The 23,202-nt window shown below is 48.4% G+C and overlaps 2 protein-coding genes across 2 annotated transcripts in view; one reads left to right on the forward strand and one right to left on the reverse strand.

Moving 5' to 3' along the window:
• PBX2 (PBX homeobox 2) overlaps positions 1-825 on the forward strand; it is a 139,258-nt gene extending 138,433 nt beyond the window's left edge. Inside the window, exon 10 of the transcript XR_010025251.1 lies at positions 802-825. The gene's annotated coding sequence lies outside the window, so the exon portion shown is untranslated. The remainder of the gene's footprint in view (positions 1-801) is intronic.
• Positions 826-5,656: 4,831 nt separating this feature from the next.
• Positions 5,657-23,202, reverse strand: part of EGFL8 (EGF like domain multiple 8) — a 27,630-nt gene continuing 10,084 nt past the window's right edge. Inside the window, exons 5-9 of the mRNA XM_063123536.1 lie at positions 22,889-22,984; positions 19,215-19,379; positions 14,930-15,006; positions 9,376-9,517; positions 5,657-5,906 (exon numbers count right to left, since the gene is read on the reverse strand). Of these exons, the coding sequence (XP_062979606.1) occupies positions 5,857-5,906; positions 9,376-9,517; positions 14,930-15,006; positions 19,215-19,379; positions 22,889-22,984 (530 nt within the window). The 3' untranslated portion in view covers positions 5,657-5,856. The remainder of the gene's footprint in view (positions 5,907-9,375; positions 9,518-14,929; positions 15,007-19,214; positions 19,380-22,888; positions 22,985-23,202) is intronic.

Raw genomic sequence — 23,202 nt, forward strand, 5'->3', positions numbered from 1 at the left:
AGGCAGAAGTATTTCAGTGACGCTGAGGAGGACAAGGCGGGGGAAATGGCAAGCAGTGGCCGGGGGGGGGGAGGAGAGAGAATCGTTCGTCCCAATTTATTTGGGGGTGGGGGTGGGGCAGGCGTGGGTGGCATGAATTTGGGCCGCTCAACCTGCTTCTTTTTCTTCCCCCTTTTTTTTTTTTTTTTAATGGGCCAGGGATGTCGCAAAAGAGGCAGCGTCTGCTAGACGCAGAGAATTCCCAAGCGTGCCGGCCGGAGCACACAGACCCAGCGTCTGCATGCAGATATTTATGGAGTGAGTGAGTGAGTGAGTGAGTGATAGTGTGGGGATGACAACTAGCTACGGGGCTGAAGAAGAGGAAACCGACGCCTGTTATGGGGGGCGTGGGACTGCTGGGGGAGATGATCTAGGGCGGCAGGGCAGTGCTTATTCATGGGGGGTGGGTGGCACTGTGGTTTTGCCAAATATTCCCAATTTTGGGGGGGGGGAGGGAGATGGCCTTCTGCTCCTCTTCTGCCTTTGGGGGATTTCCCCTTGATATTTCCGTCCTCTCCCTGGTTGGAGACCCTCTTGCCTGCCCTCCCGCTGTGTGCTCTTCCTTGGGGGAGAGAGGGGAGATCCTTGCTGTGGGAGATGACGAGTGAGAAGGGGGCATCAACACATCCATGTTCCTAAGACCTTCGTGCTTTTAATAAATACCCTCAAACGAGTCCCCGGCCTCTTCCTCCGTCTCCGTAGCAGAAAGGCGTGGTGCTGCGGGGGACGGTCGCTTCCTCCCCCTTCGGGACCTCTTCAGAGGGTGGGGGGAGGGGAGGGGAGGGGAGGGGGCTAGAAGCCACCCTTTATGTGCCCCCCTTCCTGCAATAACAGAATTATTGGCCTGTCTTCCACCGACAGCTGTCGAAAACCAGTTCCCTCTAGGCAGTGCTACCTCGCTGGTGGGCTGTGTTTTAGCGTTGTGAATGATTAAGGTATATCAAGCCCCACGTCTTCGTTAAGAACACAAGAGGTGCATTAGACCGAAGGCCCACTTCGTCCACCGTTCTGTTCACACAGTGGCCAACCAGCCACCCACGGAAAACCTACAAGGAGGACAACGAGTGCATGAGCTCTTTCCTGTTTGTGTTCTCCGGCAACTGATGTCCACAGACATAGTGATCTTGACAGGCTGGAGCGTTGGGCTGAAAACAACAGAATGAAATTTAACAGGGATAAATGCCAAGTTCTACATCTAGGAAATAGAAACCAAAGGCACAGTTACAAGATGGGGGGATACTTGGCTTAGCAATATTACAAACAAGAAGGATCTTGAAATTGTGGATCACAAGCTGAATATGAGCCAACAGTGTGATATGGCTGCAAGAAAGGCAAATGCTATTTTGGGCTGCGTTAATAGAAGTAGAGCTTCCAAATCACATGAGGTCCTGGTTCCTCTCTATTCGGCCCTGGTTAGGCCTCATCTAGAGTATTGTGTCCAGTTCTGGGCTCCACAATTCAAGAAGGACGCAGACAAGCTGGAGTGGGTTCAGAGGAGGGCAACCAGGATGATCAGGGGTCTGGAAACAAAGCCCTATGAAGAGAGACTGAAAGAACTGGGCATGTTTAGCCTGGAGAAGAGAAGATTGAGGGGAGGCATGACAGCACTCTTCAAATACTTGAAAGGTTGTCCCACAGAGAAGGGCCAGGATCTCTTCTCAATCCTCCCAGAGTGCAGGACACGGAATAACAGGCTCAAGTTACAGGAAGCCAGATTCCAGCTGGACATCAGGAAAAACTTCCTGACTGTTAGCACAGTATGACAATGGAGTCAGTTACAATGGAATCAGTTTTTTGTGAACCGCCCAGAGAGCTCCGGCTATTGGGCGGTATAGAAATGTAATTAATTAATTAATTAATTAATTAATACCTAGGGAGGTTGTGGGCTCTCCCACACTAGAGGCATTCAAGAGGCAGCTGGACAGACATCTGTCAGGGATGCTTTAGGGTGGATTCCTGCATAGGTTGGACTTGATGGCCTTATGGGCCCTTTTCAACTCTCTGATTCTATGATCGCCACTCTGATCTTGGAGGTAGCATACAGCCACTGGGACTACTGGTAGCCATCAGTAGCCAGATCATCCATGAATTTGTCCAACCCCCCTCTCCACTTTTAAAGCTAATCTGGTGACTATCTTGTGGCAGTGAATTCCATTGCATAACTGTGTTTTTTTGTGGTTTGTTAGTGGGGGCTTGTGCATGTGAGAATGAAGCATAATTCTGGTTTCGCTTGCCTAAGAAAAAAGCACAAATGGAAACACCACCACCTGCAACACCATGTTTGGATGAGGAACGTTAACCCTAATTATCATTTTTGTTTAAAGACATCTCTAGTTTAGGTGTGCAATTGCTTCCATGAACCATTACATCATCACGACCTGTTCCTTTGATAATGAGGGGTACCTTGTGAACACCTCTTTCTGGGACGAGTATTTATTATACTTGTCTCTCACCTTTTCTTCGAAGGAACACAAGGTGGCCCACCTGGTCCTCTTCTCCCATAAACACCCCTCCACTTGAGCCTCGCAACGATCCTGTGATGTAAAGATGGCGACTGGCCCAAGGTGACGCAGCGAGCTTCATACCTGAGTAGGGATTTGAACCTGGGTCTTCACAATCCTAATCTACTACTCTTAACCATTATTCTTCATGCACTGGCTGTTTAATGCCTACAGTGAACTAGGCATGCCTCTCCAGATGTGTTGGGCTACAGTTCCCATCAACCACTGGCTGGAGCTGATGGGAGTTGTAGTCTGACACATCTGCAGGGGTGCCCGGTTGGGGAACGCTTTGTACAGAACTCAGAAACGACAGGGACCCTAGTTCCGAACTCATTTTCTTCCAGGGCTGCTGCGAGAATTGATTTGGTGACGGGCACCCAATTCCCCTGACTCCCAACCACCCCAAATGGGTCGCAGGCAAGTCCTGTGGCTGCAGCCGTCTCTGCCGTTCTTTTCAGTCCCTCTTTTGGCTTGGCAATGAGAAGGTCAGATCGCATAGCCCTTGGAGTCAGATTTGGGTCGAGGGCCTCTCGCTCATGACCCCGCGGTTCACAATCGACGTGGATGAGAGACGAAGGCCTGGGAGAGGCCGTAAGTCTCAGGAAGAGTTGCAGACAGGTAGAATCATAGAATAGCAGAGTTGGAAGGGGCCTACAAGGCCATCGAGTCCAACCCCCTGCTCAATGCAGGAATCCACCCTAATGGGTCATAACGATTTGAGAGAGATGTTGAAGAAGCAGCGCTTTGAAGGGCTTCACGGGAAAGGAATTGGCTTTGTGAATCCAGAAGGTTAAAACACATTAGTTGGGCTGGCCACTGTTCCGTTCTACCTGGCCTGGAAGCTTCAAGCATTGATATGCCTTGCTTGTCTTCCCAACATTGAAGGTATAATGCTTTGCAACATGGAAGCTCCATTTCTAGTTACTGTAGTTTAAAAAGGTAGGAGAAGGCTATCAATGGCTACTAGCCCCGATGGCTGTGTGCTATCTCCAGAATTCGAGGCAGGAAGCCTGTGTGCACCAGTTGCTGGGGAACATGGGTGGGAGGGGGGTCCCTGGCCGACGGCTGGTTGGCCACTGTGTGAACAGAGTGCTGGACTAGATGGACCCTCTGTCTGATGCAGCAGGGCTCTTCTGATGTTCCTAACCTTGCCCCAGTGTATCAGCATACCCCCTTTCCCTCCCAAAGAAATCTGGCTCGAAAAATGATCTTAGATGAATAATCTTTAATTAGATCAGAATCTCTGTAGGTACGCTGGTTCTATGGCCTCCAAAGGACACTTCTCCCCAAACCAACTACTGTTCAGAATGTTAATAAGTGACCTTCTTAGGTACACATAACATGCCACGCGCTGGTTACATGTAAGGTGGGGGAGCTCCCATTGAAGTGCAGGGGAGTTTTTTCTTCCAATGTAAGTAACAGGTGGGGGGGGGCTAATTTGGATTGGGGCCGCAGTGTGGGGAGGAAATCCTTTGTATGCACACAGTCACAGGTTTAATCCCTGTCAGTTCCATTTTTTTTCTTTTCAATATAAGAGGAACTGACTACAGGTCATACAAAAGCCCTATGTGTGAGAGCAGTTGCCAGTCGCAGGAGATCAGGGGTAGCACTGGAGGCTAGTGGCTCTGGGGTCAGTGGGGCAGTGCATCCGCTCTGGGTTTCAGTCAGAAGAGCGTTTAGCTGTCGTTCTTGTTGCTAGCAAATCAAACCCCGGGCGGCAGCGCTCCTAAGATCCTTTGCATACAAGGAAAAGGGTTTAAGGGGGGAAATGTAAAAAATCATTAAAAAGCAACAGATGACCCAATCTGTTTCAAATTTGGTATGCTTAAAGCTCTCCTAAATATCTATTACTGTGCCAATTTTGATGTTTTTATCTTTAAAACTTACGCAGATGTAAGCCTTTGTTTAATTTTTACTTTAACCATATCAAATCCGCCTCCTGCGCCCCCAGTGGCCGCTCGGAGAACAACAAAAGATTCGCTCCAAAAGTAGTATCGAAATACGGCGAGTCTTTTGCTTTTAGAGCACAATTAAAGCAGGATGCATGGGAGTGCTTCACAGTCAAAGCAGATTGTAAGGTGGAAAACTTTGGAGTCCTTTGCACGCAATTCGCAGTGATTGCACAGTATAACGCTGGTGTGAGGAAGCTCTTAGAGTTCTGAGTGAAACTCTGAGGGGATGCACCACCCCACTGACCTCCGAGCCACCAGCCTCCACTGAGGGGCAGAACAAGCTGATGTCCTTCAGATGTACTGCACTACACCTCCCATTATCTGACCATTTGCCATACTGATTAGGGCTAATGAAAACTGCAGACCAACATTTCTGGAGGGTTTACCGGCTTCTCTTGCAAAAGCCGCCAGCAATGTCTCAAAAACACAACAGCGATGAGTTCCGTAAGTTAATTTATGCGTAGCTAGGTGAAGCCCGACGGTTACAGGGAAACACCTTCGGGCATCGGTTAAAAGGTAAGTAAATGAATCAGTAAAAAGAAAGAAGTCAGAAGGGGACGATAACGTATTAAAAGAGTTTTGAGTGTTTTCAAACCAAAGGTGTGGAAGAAGTTAAAGCGGAATTGGGGTGTGTGTGTGTGTGTGTCTGTTAAGTGACAGACTGACTGGCCATGTCAAAGCAACCGGTTGAGTTTACACAACCCGCCAGAAATAATGGTGCAAAAACCAAGCAACAACTTTGGAGGCAGGGAGGGAGGGAGGCAGGAAGGAAGGTTGTCAAAGGAATATAAATTACTGATTACATTCTAGCAAGGAAATATAAGTGAGGAGGGGGTGGGGTAGAGAGGCAAAGAAACCTCTAGACCAGCTCAAGAACAGCTTGGCAGCCACAAATTCAGCATTTTAAAATCCCATTGATTTCTGTGGGACAGCTAGACAGGTGCAATCCTATGCACATTTACCTGTGAACAAGCCTCACTGAATACAACAGGGCTTAACTACTGAGTAAACACATGAAGGAGGCCACTGTAAATCTCCCACTGAAATCAAGAGGAATTAAAAGCGTTTTAACTTCCAGCTGGGTTGTTGCCACTTTCTTTCTGTTGTTGGCTTTTGAACGCCTCCGGAAGCGCTCTGTGTGATCCGAAAGCTTCCTTCCCGCCACCACGACATTAGTGAATCCAGTACAGCTCCCGCTCTGTGAATTTTGCTTTTTAATTAATGACGTGTGCCCAGCAGCATAAATAAGGGAGAAGATATTAACTTCATCTTCAAAGACCAGCAGCCACCTGTACGGAGTTAGAGGAGGAGTCAGTAGGCGGGCGGAGTTCCCATCAATCCCATTGGAGTCCAGGGCGCAGGCATCACCGGGCGATGTCGTAGCCAAAGCCATTTTTACCGTTCAGGCAAGCACCTAGGAGCAGAAGCACAGAAGGAAAAGATGAGATTTAAAAACAGGGCTGGCATCGGGGTAGGGTGACCCTATGGAAAGGAGGACAGGGCTCCTGTGTCTTGAACAGTTGCATAGAAAAGGGAATTTCAGCAGATGTCATTTGCATGCATGCAGCACCTGGTGAAATCCCCTCTTCATCACAACCGTTAAAGCTCCAGCAGCCCTGCCTTCTTTTGTATCTGTTCATTCTAAGCAGCTTTAACGGTTGTGATGAAAAGGGAATTTCACCAGGTTCCCCATATATACAAATGACACCTGATGAAATTCTCTTTTCTATACAACTGTTAAAGATACAGGAGCCCTGTCCTATATGGTCAACCTAGTAGGCATGGTTGGGCACTTGTAGAGAGTCCACACCCCAGCATCTAAGATAGTTTGCAAGGCACACAGGTCAGACAAAACGCTAAGCCATGGTTAGGCTGCTAACCCTTTTTCAGCAAGTTGTTAGTGAGTGTGTTTAAACCACGGTTATGTAGCCACCATGGTTAGGAACGTTCCACATAACATGCTAAGCCATAATGTTCAGCTCAAAATGCTCAACCACCGTGACTTAGCGTGGTGTCTGAACGGGGTCACTGGGTTCTAGGATTAGGGGAGAGGAAGCAAAACTCCTTATTCACTTTCTCCACACCAGGAATAATGTTATGCATCCCTAATATGTCCCCCTCCTTACCTTTTCTCTAAGCCAGTTTCTCGTGATTTATGTCAAAGTTGTGGCGCAGAGCGGTAAAGCAGCAGTTTCTGCAGCCGAGACTCTCCCCACGGCCTGAGTTCGATCCCAGCGGAAGCTGGTTTCAGGCAGCCGGTTCGGGTCAACTCAGCCTTCCATCCTCCCGAGGTCGGTCAAATGAGTACCCAGTTAGCTGGGGGAAAGGTAATACCGGCCGGGGAAGGCAACGGCAAACCACCCCGCTAGAAGGCCTGCCAAGAAAACGTCAGCGAAAGCTGGCATCCCTCCAAGAGTCAGTAATGACTCAGTGCTTACACGAGAGGTTCCTTTCCTTTCCTTCTCCCCAACTTATGGAGTTCCTTTCCTTTCCTTATGGAGTTCCTTTCCTTTCCTTATGGAGTTCCTTTCCTTTCCTTATGGAGTTCCTTTCCTTTCCTTCTCCCCAACTTATGGAGTTCCTTTCCTTCTCCCCAACTTATGGAGAGGTTCCTTTCCTTTTTTCCTACGTCAAAGTCCTAGCTGTGTATCAAGTGAAAAATGGCCCTAAACGTTTGACAAAACAGTAACAAAGAGCCTTGTGGCACCTTAAGGCTAGTTATGTTTATTGTGGTAGGTGCTTTTGTGGACTAGAGCCTTGCTTCATCAGACATGTGAAGAGTTAACCTCAACTTGTAGATCTGTGCACACACACACACATACACACACACACAGAGGCATACGAGGAAGGATTAAACAGTGTAATTAAGTTAGCCTGCTGTTGTGATGGGTTGCTGTGCTTATATTATTTCGTTAAAACATTTTACGCTGCCTTTTAGGGTGCAAAACAGTCTCGATGCAGCTCGCAAGACAAAAAGCAGTACAACAACAACAGGATTAAGAAAAGCCTGTGACAATGAGACATTCTGCAGGATATATATACTGAAATCAAAACAATTGCCATCAAAGCCATCAGCAGTCCTGTAAAAATGCTTCTGATGTATGTGTTTGTGGTTTGCATGGCTAAGGGGTTGCAAACTGGATCTTTTGGATCTCAGATTCTTTTGTCTGCAATTTCCCCCCTCCCCCGCCCCCTTGTACCTACTTAGGAAGATCTCCTAATTGGGAGTAACAGTTCGGGTGAAGCTGACGAAGTGGGTTCTGGCCTGCAAAGGTTTCTTCCGCAATACATGTGACTCAGGGTACCATCCCTTATATTCCTTCCCTGGGAGATCATAGAATCATAGAATAGCAGAGTTGGAAGGGGCCTACAAGGCCATCGAGTCCAACCCCCTGCTCAGTGCAGGAATCCACCCTAAAGCATCCCTGACAGATGGTTGTCCAGCTGCCTCTTGAAGGCCTCTAGGGTGAGAGAGCCCACCACCTTCCTAGGTCATTGCTTCCATCGTCATACTGCTCTAACAGTCAGGAAGTTTTTCCTGATGTCCAGCCGGAATCTGGCTTCCTTTAACTTGAGCCCTTTATTCCGTGTCCTGCACTCCGGGAGGATCAAGAAGAGGTCCTGGCCCTCCTCCGTGTGACAACCTTTCAAGTTTGATGGGAATTGTAGTCAAAGAGCATCTGGAGGGCAGCAGATTGGCTGGGATTGAACCTGGGACCTGGGACCTTCTGTATGCAAAGTATGTGTCATGCCACAGCACTGTGGGCTTACTGACTGAGCTAGCTCACTGTGCACGGAAGCAGCATGTACATTAGTAGTGGCACATTCGGATGAATAGCTGCACTGCCATCGCGGAAGTCATGCTCTTCTACCATTCATCTGACTAGAATAGGGTGCGTGTGTCTTGCATTTAGGCCTTGACTGTTCCTCGTTAAGTTACAATACCCCTCCTGACACAAGATGAGAGACGCTGGTGTGGAGGGATGCTTTGCCAGGCCCCCGGGGCGTAAGATATTTACTTGCGGGAGCAGCATAAGGTAGGGTGACCATATGAAAAGGAGGACAGGGCTCCTGTATCTTTAACTGTTGCATAGAAAAGGGAATTTCAGCAGGTGTCATTTGTATATATGGAGAACCTGGTGAAATCCCCTCTTCATCACAACAGTTAAACTTGCAGGAGCTATATTAGAGTGACCAGATTTAAAAGAGGGAAGGGCAGCTGCAGCTTTAACTGTTGTGATGAAGAGGAAATTTCATCAAGTTCTCCATAGAATCATAGAATAGCAGAGTTGGAAGGGGCCTACAAGGACATCTAGTCCAACCCCCTGCTCAATGCAGGAATCCACCCTAAAGCCTCCCTGACAGAGGGTTGTCCAGCTGCCTCTTGAAGGCCTCTAGTGTGGGAGAGCCCACAACTTACCTAGGTCACTGATTCCATTGTCACACTGCTCTAACAGTCTTCCTGTCACTTGAGTCCATTATTCCGTGTCCTGCACTCTGGGAGGATCGAGAAGAGATCCTGGCCCTCCTCTGAGTGACAACCTTTTAAGTATTTGAAGAGTGCTATCATGTCTCCCCTCAATCTTCTCTTCTCCAGGCTAAACATTATTATTATTATTATTATTATTATTATTATTATTATTATTATTATTAATTTATATAGCACCATCAGTGTACATGGTGCTGTACAGAGTAAAACAGTAAATAGCAAGACCCTGCCGCATAGGCTTACATTCTAATAAAACATGCCCAGTTCTCTCATATATACAAATGACAGCTGCTGAACTTCCCTTTTCAATACAACTGTTAAAGATACAGGCGCCCCGTCCTCCTTTTCATGGGGTCACCCTAGCATAAGGTGTGGTCCTTCTTCTGATACTCACAGTCTCCCAGTTTCTCTTCGAGGAGGAGGAGCTGATCGCTCAGCGATTCCACCTGGTCCAGGTAGAGGAGGCGGCTCCACAACTCTTTCAGCTGGGTGGGCTCCAGGGCCGTGGGCAGGACGGAGATGGCACGCTCCAGACGCTGCAGCAACGGGGAGGGAGGGAGAGAGAGAAGGCTACTACCATGCCAGCCATAACTAGGAAATGCACATGTTCTGCCAACCAGCTTCCCACATTCTATTATTATTATTATTATTATTATTATTATTATTATTATTATTATTTTATTTATTTATTTATATAGCACCATCAGTGTACATGGTGCTGTACAGAGTAAAACAGTAAATAGCAAGGCCCTGCCGCATAGGCTTACAATCTAATAAAATCATAGTAAAACAATAAGGAGGGGAAGAGAATGCCAACAGGCACAGGGTAGGGTAAAACTAACAGTATAAAGTCCGCACAACATCAAGTTTTAAAAGCTTTAGGAAAAAGAAAAGTTTTTAGTTGAGCTTTAAAAGCTGCGATTGAACTTGTAGTTCTCAAATGTTCTGGAAGAGTGTTCCAGGCGTAAGGGGCAGCAGAAGAAAATGGACGAAGCCGAGCAAGGGAAGTAGAGGCCCTTGGGCAGGCGAGAAACATGGCATCAGAGGAGCGAAGAGCACGAGCGGGACAATAGTGTGAGATGCCCCTGCTCCATAACACACACTTCTTCTGGGAATGGAAATATTGGAAAGGGTGGCGTTAAGGACATAAGAAGGCCCCTGCTAGATCAGACTGAGGGTCCATCTAGTCCAGCACTCCGTTCACACAGGGGCCGACCAGCTGTCGACCAGGGACCCACAAGCAGGACATGAGAGCAACAGCACCCTCCCACCCATGTTCCCCAGCAACTAGTGTTACTGCCTCTGATACTGGAGGATAGCACACAACCATCAGGGCTAGTAGCCATGAATAGGCTTCTCCTCCAGGAATTTATGCAACCCCCTTTTAGAGCCATCCAAACTAGTGGCCATCACATCTTGTGGTAGTGAGTTCCATAAGCCAAAGAGAGCTTCGGCTATTGGGCGGTATAGAAATGCAATAAAATAAATAATTTACGTGCTGTGTGAAGACGTCCTTTTATCTGTCCTGAATCTCCCACCAATCAGCTTCATGGGTGACCCTAGCTTCTAGTATTATGGGAGAGGGAGAAAAATGTCTCCTTATCCACATAATTTTGTAATAATCCTGTCTCCCCTCAGCCTCCTTTTATCCAAGCTGAACAATCAATCCCAGCTGTTGTAGCCTTTCCTCATAGGGGAGATGCTCCAGCCCCTGGGTCATTTTACCTGCCCTTTTCTGCACTGATCCTGCCTTCAATCTGTCACAGCCTTGCCGGATGCGGATGATGGGGGTTGTAATCCAAGCCATCTGGCAGACACCAGTTTGGGAAAGGCTCACACATCCACAATATTCCCACTGCCTTCTTCATCTCTTAAAAGAGATTTCTTCCGCCCACAGAAACGCCCTCTTCCACTTTACCATTACGGGGAGAGGTGTGGTGGCTTAAAGACCTCACACCTTCCAGCTTCAAAAACAGCCCCCTCACCCCCTCATCCCCAAATTGCATCTCAGCCACCTATGGGTGAAGGCCGATGCAGCCCTTCTTAATGGCAGCGGCTGAGTTGCGTCAAGTTTTTTGTCTCTCGACTGAACCTGGCTTTGCAAAAAATGTCTTCCAGGCATGAAAACTGGACCAGTCATGAATGTCCTTCATAGATCACCCTCCCGGTTTCGGCCTTTTGAGGGAATGCGGTGTTGAAATGTTTGCAAACAGGAGCGATTTGATTTGTGTGCATTCTTCAGGGTTTCGCTCCCTGAATAATCTTCGAAAATGATTCATGGCCCTTTCCAACTCTACTATTCTATGATTCAGTTGGAAGGGGCCTATAAGGCCATCGAGTCCAACCCCCTGCTCCGTGCAGGAATTGAATCCCAGTCCAACACTCTGACCACTACATCACACTGGCTCTCATACGCTTCGTGTTCCTGTGTGCGCATTTCCATATATGCTCGAGACAAGATCCACCCATGAATAATTTTCGAAGACCCTGGGGGGCAGGGAGCGAAACCCTGAAGAATGCACACAAATCAAATCGCTCCTGTTTGCAAACATTTCAACACCGCATTCCCTCAAAAGGCCGAAACCGGGAGGGTGATCTATGAAGGACATTCATGACTGGTCCAGTTTTCATGCCTGGAAGACTTTTTTTGCAAAGCCAGGTTCAGTCGAGAGACAAAAAACTTGACGCAACTCAGCCGCTGCCATTAAGAAGGGCTGCATCGGCCTTCACCCATAGGTGGCTGAGATGCAATTTGGGGGTGAGGGGGCTGTTTTTGAAGCTGGAAGGTGTGAGGTCTTTAAGCCACCACACCTCTCCCCGTAATGGTAAAGTGGAAGAGGGCGTTTCTGTGGGCGGAAGAAATCTCTTTTAAGAGACGAAGAAGGCAGTGGGAGTATTGTGGATGCGTGTGTATGTGTGAGCCTTTCCCAAACTGGTGTCTGCCAGATGGCTTGGATTACAACCCCCATCATCCGCATCCGGCAAGGCTGTGACAGATTGAAGGCAGGATCAGTGCAGAAAAGGGCAGGTAAAATGACCCAGGGGCTGGAGCATCTCCCCTATGAGGGAAGGCTACAACAGCGAGGATTGATTGTTCAGCTTGGATAAAAGGAGGCTGAGGGGAGACGGGATTATTACAAAATTATGTGGATAATATAATTATATTATATAAATATAATAATGAATTAAATAAAGTAAAAATGAGAAAAAAATAATGTAATAAGTAAGCAAAATAAGACATGTTTCTCCCTCTCTCAAAATATTAGAACCTGGGGTCATAGCATGAAGCTGATTGGTGGGAGATCCAGGACAAATAAAAGGAAGGACTTCTTCACACAGCGCAGAGTTAAATTGTGGAATTCACTACCACAGGATGTAGTGATGGCCACCAATCTGGATGGCTTCAAAAGGGGGTTGGATAAATTCCTGGAGGGGAAGGCTATCCATGGCTACTAGCCCTGATGGTTTTCTGCTATCTCCAGTATTCGAGGCTATAGGTCTGTGTGCACCAGTTGCCGGGGAACATGGGTGGGAGGGTGCTGTTGCACCATGTCCTGCTTGTTCCTTCCCTGGCCGATGGCTGCTTGGCCACTGTGTGAACAGAGTGCTGGACTAGATGGACCCTCGGTCTGATCCAGCAGGGCCCTTCTTATGTTCTTTTATGACACTCACGTCAGTTGCATAGATTAAAAATACATTTCTGGCCACCATTCAGAGCGCTGCTTATGAGTACCTATGAAGCCCTACCTGGCTTGGGTCCAGGATCCGCTAAGGGGCCTCGTCCTCTCGTACAATCCTGCCTACAGCATCCTGACCAAGAAGGGGACATTCACGACAGTCCTATGTTCAAATCACTTCTACTACACTCCAAATATAACACTAACACGATCCCCACGCACAGTCCATTTGGGAGAATTTTGCAAATTCAGGATCGATTCTCCAAAGATCTGAGGAGAAGTCTCTGCCGCAGCAAATTCTGTCTTTATAAACCTGTCATTTGCTACTGCCTGTGGGAGCAGCAATGGGCTTCTCTACGTTAAGGGAAAATCCTGATGCCTTACCAGGGCTTGCTGCTTCTACATTCTTTCTCGGATTATGATCGGCTCCATTACATGGGCAACCACATGGTTTGAGTTGAAACCTTCCGTTTCAATTCCTTCCTATATTCGTCATTACACAGCACCATCTAGTGGCTGAAATCTCACGCAACACCGGTGTCACGATGCCTGGAATCTTCGCAGACAGCACACTGTCAGGGGGGGGGGGGGGTAATGATAGGTGGAAATGACAAAACCCCATATCTCAGTAATTTGCTAAAGTCTGGCAATCAGGGTGTCTGCATCCTGGTCAAACTTCCAGGAAATCCCAGGAACAAACATGATAGGGGAGCTGGTTAGCAAACACCAGTAATGAGAAAAGTTAATTACCTTACCCAAACCTGACAATGGACATTGACTCACCCAGGAGGGAGGGGGGGAAGAAGGAGTGAGAATTCGCCTACTTAAACTCTGTGTATGCTCAATAAACGTCACTTGAATGGCATCGGTCGCTTCAAGTCACTTCAACCCTCAGATGTGTGCGTGAGTATTTACTACACACCGGCATTACACACTACGGTTTGTGAGCATTTTATTTTAATGCTAGATTATCTCCGGTGTTTTTTGAAGCAAGGTAAACCTGAAAAGGCACGGGAGGGGCCCTGGATGTTGACAACGTTGTGTAATGGACCCGCAAACTTCCGTTAATGTCCAATCATGGGGGTGCAAGCAATACCTGATATAGAGGAGCTTCATAACACACACACACACACACACACAAGCAAATTTACCTGGCTTCACACAGGTTGGAATAGTTTGATAGAGTGAAACCTTCAAGGAATCTTATGCAGATGTCAGAGTTGGACGGATTGTGCCCAACCCAGTCACTGGCACCCCTAGGCATGGACCCTGCCATTGTGCACCCCTATAGCCCCCTGTGAGAGGGGGCTTGTCCATTCCATTCCTCTGAGGCGGGGGCTGCCCCACAGCAGGGGGGAAGGGGGCAACTGTATAACTCTCTCCCTCGGCCTGCTAATTTGTACTTTCCCCTGGATGTTGACGACGTCATGTAATGGACCCCCAAACTTCTGTGAGTGGCCCATCACGGACGTGCAATAAATCGCTGGTGTAGAGAAGCTTGTACGGCTGTATGGGCTGTAAAGCTACGAGCTGGTTAGAGGCGTCTGCCCCTAGTAGCCTTAGGGTGACCCTATGAAAAGGAGGACCGGGCTCCTGTATCTTTAACAGTTGCATAGAAAGGGGAAGTTCAGCAGGTGTCACTTGTATATATGGAGAACCTGGTGAAATTCCCTCTTCATCACAGCAGTTAAAGCCGCAGGAACTATACTACAGTGTCTAGATTTAAAAGAGGGCAGGGCTCCTGCAGCTTTAACAGTTGTGATGAAGAGGGAATTTCACCAGGTTCCCCATATATACAACTGACACCTGCTGAACTTCCCCTTTCAATATAACTGTTAAAGATACAGGAGCCCTGTCCTCCTTTTCATATGGTCACCCTATAGTAGCTGAAGATGTTGCTGCAGGCTTCAACAACACCGACACATTTAAATTAATTAAAATCAATGTTTCAGAGCTCTTCTGCCTTTTCATTCCTACTGCAATGGAGTTGCTATGCAGGAACGTGCAGCAGGCCCTAGAAAAGCCCTGCATGAGAACCCCAGGCAATCATTTGAAAACATAAACTGCTGCTGGACATACACAGCCCCTCCTTCCGCAGAATTTATTCTTTGCGGTGACAAAAGTGGGGAAGGGACGATGTTATTTATCCCTAAAGCAACGGGGACAATAATCCTACTGCCATAGTAACAGCCATAGAACCAAGGACTCCTGGTTCTCAGTCCTTCCTGCCTCCAGAGACAGACCTGAATATACTTTGGGACAGGATCTCACCTCTTCCAGCCGGTCCACTTTCGCTTGAAGTTCCTGGATCTCTTTGGGAATCGTCTCCTGAATCCCTAAAGTTTGCACTGGGAGGATAGGAGTGAGATGGAAAAGAGGGTGTGGGTCAGGCTGAAACAACAAGTAGATGGAGGCCAGCATCTATGGAAAGTTGACAGATCCGCCCTGGGACTAGGAGCCCTCTGTTCAAAAGCATATGAGGTTATTTATTTATTTATTTTATTCTAGCACTTTTATCCCACCCTTTAGCCAAAAAGGGCTCTCAAGGCAGCTTACAAAAATATTTAAGATTTATGCACTTATGGAAGCAATATGGCTCCTCTCCCAGCTCTAAGTCTATCCCCACCCCACCCCACCCCACGCTTTTAGGCAAAGTCAAGGATATGTCATCTACTCTGTGGGTCTCCAGGACAAGGAGTTAACTTTCACGGTGAGAAGCTCGAAGCTCAGGGGGTTGTCAGTCTTCCATAAGTCTCAACCCGGCCTTCTCCCCGAAAATTCCTTAAGTTTAAACCATCTCCTTTCCCCAGCCTTAGTATTTCCCCCTCTCTTCTTGAGTGAGAGAGAGGCAGGCACAAATAAAGGCACTGGAGATCATTTCCTGATAGGCTCCGCCCCTTTACCACCCTCAAGCTCTCAGGCTCCGCCCCTTGCATCTCTGAACATCAGGAAACCGGTCTGTGGTTCTAGGCGTACCTAAATCAAAGCAAAAGTCTGTATCAAGGGGGAAAACAGAAATTGAAAGGGTTGAATTATCTCTGCTCATTGAGCAAGTTTGTGGGTATATCTAATGGTTCTGTTTAATTTACTCCGCCGCTCATGGGGGCAAGGACATACACAAGGAATCAAAGCTGGATTCCCCAACCGTACAAAATCTTGCCGCCTTCTCTTCTGGCCTCTAACTTTTCACCAGACTCTCCCATTCGCTTATCAACACTCTCTTCGCAGCTTTGGGTCAAGAAATTTGTTTTCTTTGAAAGAAAACTGAGATTCTTGCAATGCTCAGTTCTGAACTCAGTGGCCGGGTTCAACGCTTTCGACCGTGAAAAATAACACACAGCCCTAACAACATGAGGCCACGGTGTGAATCACGTAGGTCTTTGGCCCTAGAAGAAGAGCCCCACTTGCACGAAGAGGCCAGGAAGTTGTGCAATTGAACGCACCGCCCTCTCCACTCCCTCACACCACTCAAAGGAGGATCCCTTCTACAGGTTCGCCCTCGTGAACCGCATCCCAGGACAGCGTAAACAGAAATGAACAAGACTGAATTATCTCCCCCCCACATGCCTGTCAAGCTGATAAAGGATGTTGAGAAAGACGTATATTTAAAGGAGTCTCAAAATACTGCGTGTGCATTTTGAGGTCATGTTTTAAGGCAGTCCAAGCCCATCTGCAGCCCTCCAACTGGGCCGGACTACAATTCCCATCGTAATCCAATATATCTGGAAGGCACCAGAATAAGGGGAGGCTGTGTGTGTGTGTGTGTGTGTGTGTGTGTGTGTGTGTGTGAGAGAGAGAGAGAGAGAGAGAGATAACAGCAAGCAAATCCAGAGCTGCTACGTCACTGCCACGTGGCTGCCACAACCTCTGACAGAATGAAGCCCCTCCAGAGCTGATTGCCTTGACCCCCATCTATACTATTATTATTATTATTATTATTATTATTTATTTATTTATTTATTTATTTATATAGCACCATCAATGTGCATGGTGCTGTACAGATAACACAGTAAATAGCAAGACCCTGCCGCATAGGCTTACGACAACAGGATTGCTCCTCATTAAATATAAACCCGAATTCTCGTTGATCCGAATCTAGGCAAAGAGCGTCACACTGCAGCAGCAACAGCGATTTATTTCCTGAACTTTTTTTATAGTGCAGTTATAAATGCGCACATACGATGCTACGATGCTATGGAGTAGAGACAATGGAAGCTATAAACTGTATATGGGGAGCTCCACAGATTAATTAACACACAAACCGGGAGCGGGGGGGGGGGGGGGAAGAAACGAGGCAGCAGAATCAGAGAATTCCAACTAAAAACAGCGCGAACGGATGAGGCAGCCGATAGGTGGGAAATCGGCCAATCACGTTATCCTACCTTCAAAGCTCCGCCCACATGTCAAAATGTGATTTAACTCCCCCAAGGACACATAACCATAATGCGGTGCAAACTCGGACGTGATTGAAAAGTAAATCGCAAATGCGAAGGTGCGGATTATCGCGTTAAAAAAACGGCGCTACGGCAAACGGACGGCTGCGTCGTGTATCCTGAAACGCGAAAATGCGTATTTAGGTCGGGGTAAACAAGCCGTATAGACAAGCCCCAAGAGAGGTAGCGCTCGTGGTTGGCAGCAGAAAGTGACTTCCCTGTGTGAGAAGGTAACAGCAGCAGCAGAGGACAGCAAAGGGACTGTAGCGTAGCAACTGATGGTTGTGTGCTACCTCCAGTATTCGAGGCAGTAAGCCTGTGTGCACCAGTTGCTGGGGAACATGGGTGGGAGGGTGCTGTTGCACCATGTCCTGCTTTGTGGGTCCCTGGCCGACGGCTGGTTGGCCCCTGCGTGAACAGAGTGCTGGACTAGATGGACCCTTGGTCTGATCCCGCTGGGCTCTTCTTAGGTTCTTACGATCTGCTGTCACGCTGCAGCTGCAAGTTCATCCATGAACCAAACGCAACCTCTGAAAGGCGTTCGCAGCACTTTTTGACCGATGTCCACATCAGCCCTTCATGGCTCAAAAGACTGAAGTTAAGACTTCAGAGGAAGTCCCAGCCCACAAAGAAGACCAAGCCGACTAAAGCGGAGTGGGTGTGAGAGGAGGAAATGAGAGCTTTGGGGTCTTCTACTTCAACCTGAATTGCTGCTAAACAACTTTAACTGGCTTCCCATATCCCTAGCAGTCCTACTGAGCAAGAGGGCCTCTTCTCCACAGTTAAAATATGCCTAGGCTCCTTCACTGTCCTGGTTTCCAAGCCTTCAGCAGACCTGTCTCTTCACTCACAGCTCTGCAGGACTGAGTAGGGTGGCCATATGGAAAGGAGGACAGGGCTCCTGTACAGTTGTACAGAAAAGGGAATTTCAGCAGCTGTCATTTGCATGCATGCAGCACCTGGTGAAATTCCCTCTTCATCACAACAGTTAAAGCTGTCTAGCTATACTAGAGTAACCACATGCAAAAGAGAGCAGGGCTGCAGCAGCTTTAACTGTGGTGAAGAAGAGGAAATTTCGCCAGGTGCTGCATGCATGCAAACGACACCTGCTGAAATTTCCTTTTCTACACAACTGTTCAAGACACAACTGTCCTCTTTTCCATATGGTCACCCTAATTTCAAAAGGGGTCATTTGTATGCCTGCAGCACCTGGTGGAATTCCTTCTTCATCACAACAGTTAAAGCTGCAGGAGCCCTGCCCTCTTTTGTATCTGGTCACTCCAGCTATACTAGAGTTTGCGAAGCTATCCTAGAGTGACCAGATACAAAAGAGGGCAGGGCTCCTGCAGCTTTAACTGTTGTGCTGAAGAGGGGATTCCACCAGGTGCTGCAGGCATACAAATGACCCCTGCTGAAATTCCCTTTTGGTACAGATACAGGAGCCCTGTCCTCCTTTTCATATGGTCGCCCTAAAGTACAATCAAACGTAGATGATTAAAAAAAAATGAAATACACCCCAGGGTGGGTGCAGTACCTCACGCCTGCAGGCCAAGCTCACTGCGGCAGTGGTTCCAATCCAACCCTCCAGCATCCCCAGATGCCCCTTCCCCTTCCCCTGAATGCCAGTTGCAGTCTCTCAACTTTCGCACTGATGATGATGATTATTGCATTTATATCCCGCCTTTTTTCTTCCAAGGAACCCATAATCCTCCTCCTCCTCTCCATTACTATCCTCACAACAACAACCCTGTGAGGTAGGTTGGGCCGAGAGTCTGTGACTGGCCCAAAGTCTCCCAGTGGGTTTCCATGGCCGAGTGGGGACTAGAACCCGGATCTCCCGACTCCCAGTCTAACACTTTAGCCACTACACCACACTGGCTCTCCCATTCTAATTCCCGTTCTAAAAGGTTGAAAGGGTTGTCCAGTGGCTTATTTACTGTCAGACCTTCATGCTCTCAAATATGCTGGCATGTTTGGGATTTTGGCCCCACCCTCCGCTGGAATGCACACACACACGCGCACCCCCGAGCCCCCGAAATGGAATTTGGCCCATGGCGGGCTGGAAGAGGTTCGCAACGCGGCTGCCCTGTAGAGGAAAGAAACCCAATTACTGCAGTACCCACCTTTGCTGCCGAGCAAAGGGGCAGCCTGAGCCGTGGGGAGTAGGAGGCAGCTCTTGCCATCCGGCTCTAGGGCGTAGCCAGCGTCACACTGGCACCGGTAGCTCCCGGCAGTGTTCAGGCAGCGTTGAGCACAGAGAGCGACGGGCGCACGGCACTCGTCCAGATCTAAACGAAAGCAGAGCCATGGGCAGCAGCGTTAGTGGGAAGTCTGTAAGTCCTGGCCCCAGGGGGAGAATAAAGGGCGTGGGGTGTCCTCATCACATCTTGAGTCTGCCAATCTGCAGGGAGTTCAACATTTCATTAAAAACGAGCAAGTTTCTGGTCCTGATGATGAAGGGTTTCAGTGAAGAATCTGCTCATCGGCAGGAAACCTTGGGGATCTCGGTGTTCAGTTAAAATAGGGTGACCCTATGGGAAGGAGGACTGGGCTCCTGTATCTTTAACAGTGGTGTAGAAAAGGGAAATTCAGCAAGTGTCATTGGTATGCATGCAGCACCTGGTGGAATTCCCTCTTCATCACAACAGTTAAAGCTGCAGGAGCCCTGCCCTCTTTTGTAGCTGATCAAGAGGCCAGGGCTCTTGCAGTTTGAACTGTTGTGATAAAGACGGTATTTCACCAGGTGCTGCAGGCATACAAATGACACCTGCTAAAATTCCCTTTTCAATGCAATTGTTAAAGATACAGGAGCCCAGTCCTCCTTTCCGTAGGGTCACCATTGTTGTTGTTGTTTTACAAAAACACCATTGGAAAACTGATAGGCACTTTCCCCTCGGGTAAGCTGGGAATTTAACACTATCTATTCTGAATGTATAAGACAGCATTCTCCAATCTGAGCCTCCAAGGAGTTTGGATTGCAACGCCCAGCATTCCTGACCATTGGCCATGCTGGCTTTGGCTGTTGGGAGCTGAACTCTAAAACTTCCGGGGGTTGCCTATTTGTGGAGAAAGCATTGCGGTGGCTGTGGATCTGCGCTGTGTCAGTTATATGACGCAGACACAGCTTCGCAGCCACCGTGGGGCTTTCCTGCGAAGCTACGCATTAAAAAAAAAGTCAGAGATTTACCCTGACTTTTTCAATGGGAGCGAGGTCAGTACGGCTCTTCTGCCGTCTGACGTCACTCTGGGGCCCATCTGGGGGCGGTCCCTGGTGGAAAGTGACTGGCGATTGGTCGCCTTCCACCAGAAAGAGGGCAGGGGAGTGGCTATGGGACCCAGATGGCGGCCACAAACCCTGTGCTCCTCCTAGGCGTCAGATTACCTGATGCCACCATGGGTGAGTAAAACCGTGGGGTTTTGGAGGGCCCTGGAGGGCACCCAGTTGGGGAAAGCTGTTCTGGGACATGAAGTTTTAGTAGCTATAGAAATTAAGAAGTTGGTTTTAGGGAGAAGAGGGAAATGGAGCTACCGAAAGAAGGTGCACGTGACTAGGATGGGTTAGGTTGAAACCTGTGGCTATAGCTTTGAGGTCCATTCCCGGATCTGAATTAAGAGATCATCTGTGAATATGACAGCTGCACATACTTTAAAAGAGCAAAGGCTGTAGGGATCAGCCACTGGCAATCCCTGAACTAAATCCACCCCGTTAAAGGTTGTCGTGTCCCGGCCGCCAATTCCAGAGGTGAACGTGGCATCGATGAGCAGCATCTGTGGACTCTACAGCCAGGGATGTTCTGTGCTGATGGGCCTTGCACCCCGACCCAAGCGAGGAGCCAGGGCATTTTGAGAAGGACAAGAGAAGGACATTCCCTTAATCAGAGCAGCCTTGCAGCAAAACTACGCATCAACCAGGGTTGCGTGGATAGAGGAAACCACCCCGCCTTCTTCCACCGAGCTCTCCGACCCGGCCGGCGAGGAAGTAGGTGGGTGGCGGCGGTGGCAAGGACGCCTCTTTCTCGTCTCTTCTCCAGGCAAGCTACACGATCGCTTTGGGGACGCACTGGGGGCGCATGGACGCGCCCTCAGTACGACGTGTGGAATCCCCAGTGTTAGAAAGCGTTGTACAGCCTTGGAAGTCCCAGAAGCTTCACCCCTCGAACACTGCTAGCTTTTTCACAGATCGTCCTGCCTGGCAGTTTTCAAACATGCCTCTACAACTATAAGGACTAGAAACTTGGTTTGGTCGCTTGCTTAACTGAGGTTTTCATTTTATCAGGTTTCTGCATTACTTGTCAGGTTCTGCCTGCTTGCTTGCTTGATGAATGGCATTTGTAGGCCACCCCGTAGCGTGACGTTCTTTGAGCGGCTTACAACAATCAACTTAAATACAAAATAGAAAAAAATATAACCATACAATGAAAAGCAGCTTGCAATATCACGACAAAATAAAAGTGACAACAAAATTAAATGCACGCATTTTAAACCTGAGAGGCTCAGGCTAATTGAGTTGTTTAAAAGACCTGGGTGAACAGAAAGATATGTACTTGATGCTGAAAAAGCCACCGGGTGAACCTCTCTGGAAAGGCTGTTCCACAACTGGGGTGCCACTACCGAAAAGTCCCTCTCCCTGACTCACTTCCTTAGTTAGGGGTATTTCGGGTAGGCTGACCCTATGGAAAGGAGGACAGGGCTCCTGTATCTTTAACAGTTGTATTGGAAAGGGAATTTCAGCAGGTGTCATTTGTACGGGTGCAGCACCTGGTGAAATTCCCTCTTCATCACAACAGTTAAAGCTGCAGGAGCCCTGTCCTCCTTTCCATATGGTCAGCTTAGGATGGTCAGCTCATCCAGGGTCATTAATCTGGCCCTCTGGGATTCCTCAGGTGGCCACACCCCTTTTCCCCAGCCACACCCCCTTTCCCCCATCACCAATCATGGGTGGTTTCCCAGCTTTTGTGCAGTTTTCCCCCCATTGTGAAAGGTCGAAAGGCCTCTCCTAAGTGACTGACAGTAGGAGTTCTAAGCTACAATAGGCTGGTGTTTTGGCCCTGCCCCTTTTGCCTTTGGCCACACCCACCCCTGGAATACAGCCCCTGAGAGTTTCTCTGAAACAGAATTTGGCTCTTGGGGCTGAAAGACATTTAGGTCCCCTGAAGAAGAACTTAGGTTCAAGTAGGCTCATAAGAAAACAAATGGACCATGGCTATCTGTCTTATAATCTAGGGTGACCACATGGAAAGGAGGACAGGGCTCCTGCATCTTTGACAGTTGCATAGAAAAGGGGATATTCAGCAGCTGTCTTGTGTGCATGCAGCACCTGGTGAAATGCCCTCTTCATCGCAACAGCTAAAGCTGCAGGAGCCCTGCCCTCTTTTGTATCTGGTTACTCTAGTATAGCTCCTGCAGCTTTAACTGTTGTGATGAAGAGGGGATTTCAGCAGGGGTCATTTGCATGCAGGCAGCACCTGTAAGAATTCCCCTTTCTTCATCGCAGCAGTTAAAGCTGCAGGAGCGCTGACTAGTGTGACCAGATACAAAAGCAGGCAGCTTTAACTGTTGTGACGAAGAGGGCATTTCACCAGGGGCTGCATGCATACCAAGGACACCTGCTGAAATTCCCTTTACAACTGTTAAAGATACAGGAGCCCTGTCCTTCTTTCCATAGGGTCACCCAATATAAGCGAAAAGCGAGATCCTGTGGGTGAGCTCAAAGGAGGACGGGAGAGAGAGAGAGAGAGAGAGAGAGAGAGAGAGAGAGAGAGAGAGAGAGGCAGCACCACCCCTGGTTTCCACTCACCGACGTGGCAGTGCCGTCCCCCCCAGCCTGGTTGGCACTGACACTGGTTGGGTTGGGCACAGCGGCCTCCGTTCTGGCACGGCTTGTGGCAAACGGCTGGCGAGAGAAAGGAGAGAGCAAAAATTTATCTTCAACGCAGGTATCTTCTTCCAAAGCATTTTCACAAGCGACGCAGAAGATGTTCTCTGACTCTGAAACGTGCCACTAATGTAACACACACATCTACCCCCGGGACATTGCTAGGCCCACAGATACTCGGTGGGGGGTGGGATTTTCTTCTTCCTGAAGGTGCTTGAAGAATCGCAGGCTGAGAC

Source organism: Elgaria multicarinata, chromosome 3 (genome assembly GCF_023053635.1).
Source record: "Elgaria multicarinata webbii isolate HBS135686 ecotype San Diego chromosome 3, rElgMul1.1.pri, whole genome shotgun sequence".
NCBI lineage: Eukaryota > Metazoa > Chordata > Lepidosauria > Squamata > Anguidae > Elgaria > Elgaria multicarinata.